Below are 11,137 nucleotides of genomic sequence, written 5' to 3'. Positions count from 1 at the left end.
AGACTTATGGCAGTTACTATTCACTTAAATAGTAAACTACCATGGTTGTTACTATTCATTCTCCACCCATTGTGAATAGTAACTGGACTATTACTATTCACAAAGATTTATTTATTTTTAATGTATAATTCAATTATTTAGTAATTATTTTTTTGAATGAGATTAATTTAGAATATGTGACTTTGATATGCCACATGTCCATTTGCCTAGCCGATGACATTTGCCTAACGTAAAACTCAAAACTTTCGTCTAAGCATCTCTCCATTTGCCTAACGAAAAACTCAAAACTTTCACCCTACCAGTAAATGCGCCTTCCCTACGACTAGTGCCATACCAACCGACATAATCGTCATGAATTTGCTTCCACATATTTGCACACCTCTGCATGCTCATTGCCCGTAATTGGACAATGGGTAATGACTTTCCAACGCTCACACAAAAAAACATATTCGGCGGTCGACCATGCGGTTCCGGCTTCGGCTCCACCATCAATGGAAGATGCCATTTTTGTAAGCACAAACAAAATAGGAATGTAGACAATGAAATAAGAATGTAGAAAATTTGTATAAAATTTGGTGTGGGAAGGGAGAAAAAGATTTAGTATTTATATAAAATCTACAAGTAACTTTTGGAATATTTTTTTAGGAGAAATTAGGTTCACATCCTTCTTTTTGATACTCCATTGATTAAAATCCTATTCATTTTCAATTTTTTATCAAGGTCCTTGGATATTAATAACATCATTAATTATTTGAATAATAAAATATTTTTATTTTTAAATATATTCCCTTAGTGTTAAAAATGTTACAATTAGTATATTTATATTTATGGCTAAATTTTTTATCATATATTTTTATTTTTAGTTTGTACCTATTTTTAATTTGTACCAATTTTTTTTCATTTTTAATTTGTACCCATATATTAGTTTCTTTTTGTGCCCATATTTTTTAAAGTTTGATTTGTGTTTGTACCCATATGTATATCGTCACGTGACATTGTATATTTAATCAATGATAGAAAAATTACATATGGTATATTTATGTTTTATGCCTAAACTTTGTATCATATATTTATATTTTTAGTTTGTACCCACTTTTAATTTGCAACATTTTTTTTTTAAATCTGTAGTATTTTCTTTTTAGTTTTATTTTGTACCCACGTATTAATTTCTTTTAGTGCCTATATTTTTTTAAAATTCATTTGTACTCATAATTTTTTAATCTTTTATCTGTATCCAAATTTATTTATAATGTACCCATTCTTCTTTATTAATGTACCACTTTGTTATATGTGAAATGTACCAATTTTTTTAACACTATGGATACATTCTTTTGCCATTTATTATTTCTCATTTTTACATAGTTTTTATCCATTTATTCAATCAAAATGTTTGAATTTTTTTTATTGTAACCGTTTCTAATAGTATTATAATGAGAGATTTTAAATTTATAGGATTATAAATCTCATGAAATATCAAACAATTAATTTCAAAACTATAAAAATATAAATATTAATTGTAATCTAATGAGGTGTACAAAGTCAAGGGACTTTGATCAAACTTTAAATATCATTAAGGTTTTAGTCAAAGAATGTTAAGGATTAGGGACCGCATCCAAAATATCCCATTTTTTAATTTAGTTTTTTCTATTTTTTCTTATATTTTCTGGATTAATAAGTTATTATTACGGAGAGTAGTATAATAGTTAGATTAAATTGAAAATTGGAAATGGACGTCAAAGATTTGGCCACGTGGTTAGTGAGCGTTGAAGTAGTCGTTGGAAGCCCAGCCGACCGTTGTGGCTGGCCCAAGCGTCAATTTCTGTAGCGCCACTCTCGTTGGTGGGCACATGTGATGCACGCACCTTGTGCAAAAAAAAAAAAAAAAAAAGAAGTGGATACTCTGACGATAGGGTCATGGATTTGGGCTTGGACTCAAAATTGACATGGCGCCAACCATGATTGGTGAGCCTTGGCGACCCAAAAATTGGTGGTGTGTTTTAGGTTGGATTTGAGATCTAGCCATGCCAATTTAATGTGGGTGAAAATGCTCTGAGTATGAATAAATATATCAAACAACTAATAAAAACAATAAAAAATAAAAGAAAAAATGATTTTAAAAAAGGGAACTTTAACGAAAAGTATCCAGTACTGTTCACTTTAACGAAAAATCACATTTTTACACTAAAAAGTCAATCCTGGTATTATTCACTTTACTCTTTATTTTGTCCTTATCATTAAAACTCAAAATTTTCAAGCCATTTTCATTAGTTTTCCTTTTAAAAAAAAACCCCATCTCCCACTTCAACCCCTCACTCCCTCCTCTACTTTCACTCTCAATTTGGTTCCTAAAAAATGTAATATAAATATTTTATAACTAATAATAGACAAATTTAATTACATATGTGGGCATGTAACTAGTAATATATGATCAAAGAAAAAAAATTTAAAATAAAAAAGAATCAATTGCCAAGAGGATGGTATACAACAAATAAAATAACTCTCAAAAAAAAAAAAAAAAACAACAACTAATCAATCATTAGGTAGGAAAGAGATTGCTAAGAAAGTTCACACAAAAGCGCTTCACAACAACAAAAAACTGCAGCTAGGTTTTCATATATAGCACGAGGGTAATCGAACGTGGTTAACGGGTCAACCACGCAAAAATCACAAAGGAAAAACCCTCCTGCAAAATAAAGCCTCGCTCGCAGCATGAGTACAATGGCTGGTGTTTCCTCCAAAGGTCTTGAACGCCAGGAAAAAAAAAATGCCTAAGATACTGTCAGATTTATTCCTATTTATCTCCAACTCTAGGGCACCGAGCGAACGTCAAAACTTCAAATTTCTGGTCACACCAACTTGAGCAAAGCATGTCTTAGGTTTTTTACCAGATCTTTCACTGTCATGCTGAATTGAGCATCCATCTGTAATTAAGAAATAGAGAGTCTTATTAGTTAAGGATAAAAAAAATGTCAGGTTTAAGTACTAAATTAACCTAACCAAGTATCGATACCTGAGCAACTACAGTGATATCAAGAGTTGAATTGCCAAAGGGCAAGGCACAGCTGTGAACTATGGTGAGACCAAGCTTTTCTATTTCACTTAGTATGCTTGTCAAACATCCTTTGGTTTTCTCGCAGTGGATTCGTATGAGAACCTCCTTGTCCGAAACTCTTGCTTCAATTTCTGGCAGTGGCTGGTCAGAGCAGCTCTCGGAGTTCTCGTCAGATGAAGATATATCATCATCCGCTGAGTACTGCATCCTCTTCACAAAAACCACTGCTTCCCCAGTTTTCTTGGCTGCTTGTTCCTCCAGCACCTTCGTACGTTCTTGAAGATGTTTCACGTACTTGATTGCATCTCCGAGGACCGAAGCCTTGTCCATCTGTAATTTTGTGAAAAAGGGTAAATTTGAATCTTTAATGGCATTATAACCAAATTAAACTACGGAAGTGTTCTCTTAGCAGACAACACGACTGCCAGATTATCAATCTGGATCATTGATTAGACAAACTCTTCCATAAAATCTAGATCATTAACAGTTTAAAACATGATAGTGAGAAAAAGGCTACATTAGATCATAACTTTACAAGCATAACATACTGTCTAACAGTCTAACAGTGAACACATTAGAAGTACCAACAAAAAAGTTAACTGATTAGCTAGTACCTTCTTTAGGCCTGGAAGTAAGGCAGATAGAGCAATGAACCGCTGGCTGAGCTTTTCTCGGCGCTTTCTCTCAGCAAGAACATGATCTTGAGCATGTAAAGGACTTCTAGTCACCGTAGCTGCCCTCTTGATCCCTCGTCCATGTTTGGGTGAACAAGTTTGGGTGTCATAGGAACCTTGGGAAATCAAAGCTGGAAGGTTCAATTTTCCATTGGAATATTCCACCTCATTCTTTGGCTTGATAACTTTGCAATCTAGACCATTGTACTGCTGAGAAGTGGTCGGAGGTGATGAGTCGGAGTTCTCAAACGAAATTAGGTGTGACGAGGAAGAAGAAGAAGCTTTGGCAGCAATTATGTGGTCAGTGGAGCAAGATTTCCAACTAGTGGTGTTCTTAGGCTGTTTTGCTGGCCTTTCCTGACTGCCGGTCTGATGGGGATTTTCAATGAATGCTTTGCTGAAGTTGTGTGTAACAGCTGCGGTTTTCGAGGTGAAATTTGGGTAGGATGAGTAACTCTCAGATGAGAAAGGCGAGAAAATGAGCTCATCAAGTGAGTAGTCCAGAGAGCTCATTGCGTATTGATTGATAAAAGTGGGATCTTCCATTTCCTATAATATAAATCAAAACATTACTAGAGAACCAATAATTTGAACTTGTCAAGATTAATGTTTTACTCTTTTGCATCCATTTTTTTAGAATTCCCATTTTTTTTCTTGAATTCTCTTCATGTTAAGATATAGGAAAGGAGTATATAATAAATTGTAATTAGAAATGAGAATTACAAAATCAGATACCCATTCTGCTGATGAGATCATGTCCATTATGCACCTGGTTTCTTTCCTTGGAGTGGATAGTAATTAGCAGCAGCGTTGGATTCAACTGAACAAATTAGTAAAATCTTAGTTATGTACGAAGGCATGAATAAAACCTGAACAAAGAACAAAGATTTCATGGAAGGCTGATATGTAGACTATAATATGATCATAAATATTATCTTTTCTAGAATCTTGAGAACAAAAACAAGATTGCAGAGAGGTGAAGACCAAGAAGTGGAAAGCGTGGATCAGATTTGTATGTATATGTATTAAATGTCAAAGACTCAAAAGTACTAAACAAAATTTACAGAGGTAACAATACTGACTAAACATTCACATCTCCCAGAGATTAATTAAAAAGGTCGTATCCAGTGCACAAGGCTCCCGCTTTACGCAGGGTCTGGGAGAGGTGAATGTCGGCTAGCCTTACCCCCAGAGATTAATTGATTGATTAAATTTAAAAGAAACGCAAATCTCAAAAAACCAGCTTGATGGATAGTAATGAACCCTCAAAAACAAGTTCAGAGAACTTAATTAAGAAATCAAAGAAGCCGAGAGGTCGCGTAGCAAACCCCAAGAAAACTCCTTGAAACTTGGAAAAATGGAAATAGGAGCACTGAGAGTCGAAAAACACCTCACCTTACGACCAGTGAAGACTATCCAAGTTCTTGTTTTTCCAGTTCTCCAGGAAGGAAGAGTCTTGCAATTGTAATCTTTTATAGGTATACGAACGCGCTCCACATCGAGACGATGACTAAAAAGCAAGAAAATTAAGAAAATAGAATGTACCGGTCCAATAATATACTGTAATTAATGTGGCACGTGTGAAAATGTTTCACGCATTCTGATGAGTGAACGCTATTCATTAGGAGGCTTTTTCCTCTTGGGTCAATTTATGACTCTTTTCTTGTTTTGACCTATAAATCCAATTGATTGGGTGACCTGATTTTCGTTGGATCGGACCACAACTACATGTTTTCAATTTCAATTTAAGAAATTTTAAGAGATGAATGTCAATCCAATTTCGAAATCGAAATTTCGAAATTTTTATAACTCACCTTGAATTCAGAATATTCGGAATTAGAGGAATTTCAAAATTATGGGATTGTGATTTTTCTACCCTTCTTGCCATCGAACCTAATTTATCCTCAGATCAGTTGTTCAATCTCCTGTTCTTCTTACATATTCACATCCCTCATTCATCATCAATCTATGTTTTCTTCTGTTTCCTCCTTCCTGACTTTACTCCATCCTTCATCAATTTCTCCCATTTTCTGGTTTGCAATCACTATTGACCACATCCTGTTGTGGTTCATCGGGAAGGTGTGTTGTGTTTCGGTGCCCTCACCGGCTCGGGTGTTCGCACCACCTCCTTCCCTCGGTCTGCCATTCGTGGCGGCGTTGCTTGTAGGAATCCCACTGACTTCTTAGTTTTCTTCTTCTTAGTGGCTGCAATTGGAGGGGGACTGGTTGTTGGAAGATGGTGTCTTCTTTCCTATTTTATTTGAGGAGGTGTTAGGTTCGAATCCTGGCGTTCGTCAGGGTAGATGGGTCAAGCTGTTCAAGAGGAGCTGTAGTGGCATTTGTGGTAGAGGGAATAAGGTTTCTTTTGGTTTGTGTGTGTCCTTGGGCCTAATCACTTGGTTGGAAGGTCCTTTTTGCTTTGTGTACATGTTTTGGGCCTTTGTTGTAATTTGTTCTGTTTTTAATAAAAGTTCTCACCATGTTCTGCCATTGTGTTTTGCCAAAAACAAAAAAAACAAAAAAAAATTATGGGATTGTATGGCTTCATCTGTACCAAGATCAAAAGTATTTCCTGTCCACTTCTACGTAATTGTTGCAATCATATTTAGAATAGGAATGTGATTGTGTAATCATATTTAGAATAGGAATGTAATTGTGTAAATCCTAGTAGATATATGAATATATCTTATATTCCTATTAGGAGTTGATTACCTATTAAGAGCTATAATCTTAAAGGGTAAGGTTTTTGCCTATCCTTCTACTATAAATAAAGGCACAATGGGGTGATAGAAACATACCTAACAATTAAATCACTCTTTCTTCTCCCTCAATACTATCGGCTCCATCTCTCTCTAATCCCTTAGATTAGTTCAATCAAATAGGCCTACAACACGTTATCAGCACGCTCTTGCCAGAAGCTGAGGAATTGACGGATCGTATAAGAAGGCTATCTTCCACAAAATTCAAAGGCTTTTCTTTGTTTTCTGCCAATCAGGTATGCTTAAAAGGAAGATATTTGAAACGTCCACAAAGCATGAAAACATTTCCCATGATGCATGAACCCCTCTATGTTTATATCTTCCTTACAATATATATATATATATATATATATATATTGTATATGTTCATATATTTGTCAATATATATATATATATATATATTTGTTTCATGCATTACGCAATTAAATTGCTATGTGGAATTTGTGAGTCAAAACATATAAATAAATGAGAAGCAATTTAGGGTTTTCAAACCCTAGGGATTTCGAAAAAAAAGGGAAAGAAAATTAGGCATGGTGCGGCACCACCGTCTGCAACACCATGCACTATTACTGGCATGAAGCCTAGCTGCATGGACCACCACAGTAGCCTTTGGGCTTACTGCTACTGCACTCGACAACCAGGTTTCGACCTAGGGTCAATTTCGACGAGCATGAAGCCCCAAGCCCACCTGTAGCTTGGCCCAACTTGCCAGCAAACCTTTGCGCTTCTTGGGCTTTGATCTTACCTCGACCTGCAACTAAACAACCAGCCCAATAGGTTGGGTTTCTTCCCCCAGCCTAAAGACTAGGCTCCAGCTTCGGTTGGGCCTTTCGTGTGCTAACCCACAAGCTAGCTTCAGTTGGGCTTGTCCCTATACACCTCTTTGGCCTAATACCAGCAACCTTGGCTACTGGGCTTACCCAGTTCCCTTGGCTCGTGGCCTACAGCCACCCGTGGGCTGTATTTTGCAGCTACCCCGAGCCCAAATCTTTTGGGGCTATGTTTTTTTTACCCAATGCTATTATTTTGGCATTATTTTACTTCCATGATCAAACATGTTTGGTCCTAATTTATTGAATTAATTAAAAGTGACATGCAATCCATTAATCTGGTAATGAATCCAAAATTATTGACCTGAATATCACTTTTGGACATTAACGATTCAATAATTTATTTGTATACTTTGAATCGTTGACATACTTTCGTAGTAACGAAGATCTCACACTTGAGTTCTCGAAGAAACTCAAATCCACTACACTTAAATCAGTATATTGCATTATGTGTTTCTTGCTGGAACATCTCTTTTATGAACTAATTGTTCATAAAACTAAATTGAACCTGTAGTTTCATATTTAGTGCCTTTGAAACCCGAAGTTTCATTCAAAACTTACCACATGAAACCCCTGTAGTTTTCATGCATAAATTAAACCAATAGATGTCTATAGAACCTGAATGTTCTACGATATATGTCTATGGATCACCATATGCCATATGACTAATCACGTTTTTCCCTCTATTTTAGGGACATGTCGAAATCAAACAAGCTTGATTTCACCGCTCTGTAAGTATATGGAAGAAACTACCTAAAATGGGTTCAAGACGTGAAGCTCTATCTTACTGCAAAGGGTAGTAGAGGCATCATCGAGGCACCTACCGATGATAAACCTGTCGAGGAAGCTCAAAAAGCTAATGCAATAATCTTCATTCGAATACACATCCATGATGCTCTGCGGACTGAGTACCTCGCTGAAGAGGACCCACGCACCCTCTGGCTTGCTCTGGTCAACCGTTTCGATCACCAGAAAGACATATACTTGCCTCAAGTAAGACACGACTGGCAGTATCTTCACTTCCAAGACTTTTGAGTCCGTGAATGAATACAACTCTGAAGTTTGTAGAATCCTATCACTGCTGAAGTTCTATAAAATGGAACTAACCGAATCAGATCTTCTGGATAAGACCTATTCAACCTTCCATGCCACCAATATTGTCATGTAGCAACAATATAGGGCACAAAAGTTCACCAAATTTTCGGATTTGATCTCTGTTTTACTTATCGCTGAAAAGCAAAACCAACTTTTGATGAAGAATTATCAAGTTAGACCAACAGTCTCGAACGCAGCGCCTGAAGCGCATGCGACCAATTCTAGCAGCCATAAACGACGAAAGAATCATCGTGGTTGTGGAAATGGGCGGCAAGCCCAGCCACGGGCCCAAGGTCAATAGAGTGTCGGCCCCAAGGGTGGAAATGTGACCCAGTAACATCCACTCCTTGACTCTAAGGCTCTTAACTTCAGGAACAAGGGCAAAGCTCCCGTTCAATTAGCTTCTACTGAAATGGACATGTGCTACCGTTGTGGATCAAAAGATCATTGATCACGTGTATGCCGAGCTAACCGTAAGTGTAAGATCCCATATCGACCAACAGAGATAGGGTGATGTGCCTTATATGTACATTCTCCCCTCCCTATAGCACGGGGCCTTTTGGGAACTCACTGGCTTCGGATTCCATCAGAACTCCGAAGTTAAGCAAGTTCGGATGAGAGCAATCCTAGGATGGGTAACCCACTGGGAAGTTCTCGTCTGCGTTCCCAAAAACAAAACCATGAGGGCTAGGCCGGGGCCCAAAGCGGACAATATTTGCTACAGCGGAATCGAGACTAGAATGTGACACCGAGGCTATTACAAAGTATCATTCCCGTTATGAGTCTAACTTTGCACATGTAGAACATCCGGAAAATGCTACTACATCAATGGAGATATCAGATTTTCAGGAGGCGTCAACTCCTATGGATGAATAAATTAGACATGTTTCTAGGGTGTTTACCCCTAGTGGCCGAACCCACTAGGAATGGCCGGCCCCTCTCCCCTATTTTTCTAGGTTTATGGTTTAATTTTGAACAAATTTTCTAAGTATTTCGAATAATTTGTTTGGTTTTGATTTGTTTTGAATTATGGATTGTTATTTGATGGATATTATTACTCGAATTGCTTAATTGAATGAATGAGCTTATATTTATGCATGTGACCAATTCAATCAATTTATTTCTAGGTATGTCTAGTGGGGAAGTTAGTTGTCTGTCTAATAATACTACCATGCACACCATATTGCGTGAGAGACACTATTTTATGAACTTAATACCCAAGAAAGCACATCTGACAACTCTTTCAAGCCCATCCAACATGATTGAAGGATATGGAAAGGCACGTATCATGTTGTCAAATGGTACAATCTTAACCATTAAAGAGGCACTCTATTCTCCACGTTCCAGAAGAACGTTGCTGAGTTTTAGAGATATTCGACATAATCAATATCATATTGAAGCCACTAAAGATAATGGTTCTGAATTTCTTTGTATCACTTCTTATGAATATGACCATAAGCGTATTCACGGGAAGTTGGAACGTCTCCTGAGTAGGTTGTACCTCACAACCATTCGCAGCATAGAAGCCCATCATGTGGCCGGCCCTCTGCCTGAGTTCCAGAACACTTTGCTACTTTGGCATGACCACTTGGGACATCCTGGACGTGACATGATGCGACGTATCCTCAAATCATCTCGTGGGCATCGGTTACCTCCCTATGTTGGATTCCTGCCATGCAAAGCTTGTTCTTTAGGGAAGTTGAATACTTAACCCTCGATTACAATGATCATTCACGTCCCTCCCCCCCCCCAAGTTTCTTCAGAGGATTCAAGGGGATATTTGTAGACCTATCCAACCAACCTGCGAACCATTTAAATATTTTATGGTGTTGGTTGATGCATCGACACGGTGGTCACATGTTTTCCTTTTGTCCACACATAGCGCTGCGTTTGCTAAACTCCTGGCTCAAATTATTAAGCTAAGGGCTCACCACTTTGATTTTCCGATTAAGTTGATTCAATTGGATAACGTTGGAGAGTTTATGTCACAGACTTTTGACGATTATTGCATGTCAATAGGAATTGAAGTGGAACATCCTGTACCCTATGTTCAAACCCAAAATTGCTTGGCAGAAGCTTTCATAAAGCTATCTGATCCAGATATGGGTACAATCAGATTCTATAAGTCTCGGAGTTCCTACAATCTAGGAATCGACGTGCGTCGCAAGTATTCACAATTCCTAAGATAGTGTAATATCTACTTTTTGATATCCTTTAGGATTCTCCCAGCTTAAAAAGAGGATTCTTTCCCAAAAATCTATCTCCCAAACGAAATAAATACATGTATCTAGGGTTCATCTCGGGTAACCCAATCTAAACACTTGAATTCTTTTACATACCCCTTGAGTCTAAATCATTCACTAACTTGCCCGGTAGAGAACCTTTGGCCGACACACCCCTTTCCCCCTCTTTTGGTTTTATGCTTGCTCATGTTGTTTACTGTTTTGCATGTTGCTTGAGTTTGTGCACAACCACCTCTCATGGCAATGTGTGAATTTGGTTTCAACAAACAAGTCGCGTTCGGGACCTCAAGGAGTCTTCTTCTTCAGCGAGCTTTAATCTTTTGACAAAGATTGATTTCAGACTTCAGTAGGTGAAGATGGAACTATAGCTCCAAAATGAAGAAGGTGAGCGCCTACATGAAGAAGTTGCACGTTTGACACAAGCTGCTGCTCACGACCAAGAATTAATACACTTGTACTTTGCTACTGTAACCTAGTCTTTGTT

At 37.4% G+C, this 11,137-nt stretch overlaps 1 protein-coding gene across 2 annotated transcripts; it reads right to left on the bottom strand.

The window, feature by feature from the left end:
* Nucleotides 1-2,526: 2,526 nt before the first annotated feature.
* On the bottom strand, nucleotides 2,527-5,256 carry LOC103446076 (transcription factor bHLH18-like). Of its 2 annotated transcripts, none has more exons than XM_008385137.4 (5): nucleotides 5,122-5,256; nucleotides 4,462-4,546; nucleotides 3,667-4,275; nucleotides 3,011-3,382; nucleotides 2,527-2,921 (listed from the first exon to the last, which is right to left on the bottom strand). In XM_008385137.4, exons 2-5 carry the CDS (start codon nucleotides 4,486-4,488, stop codon nucleotides 2,847-2,849), a joined length of 1,083 nt encoding a protein of 360 aa, XP_008383359.2. In that variant the 5' UTR covers nucleotides 4,489-4,546; nucleotides 5,122-5,256; the 3' UTR covers nucleotides 2,527-2,846. The 2 variants fall into 2 exon arrangements, with proteins under 2 accessions (XP_008383359.2, XP_017192897.2); XM_017337408.3 differs by having other exon boundaries at nucleotides 4,450-4,546; nucleotides 5,122-5,254.
* Between the last annotated feature and the right edge of the window lie 5,881 nt (nucleotides 5,257-11,137).

Source organism: Malus domestica, chromosome 01 (genome assembly GCF_042453785.1).
Source record: "Malus domestica chromosome 01, GDT2T_hap1".
Classification (NCBI taxonomy): domain Eukaryota; kingdom Viridiplantae; phylum Streptophyta; class Magnoliopsida; order Rosales; family Rosaceae; genus Malus; species Malus domestica.
Note: the sequence above shows the minus strand (reverse complement) of the source record. Positions and strands in the feature narration are given on the sequence as shown.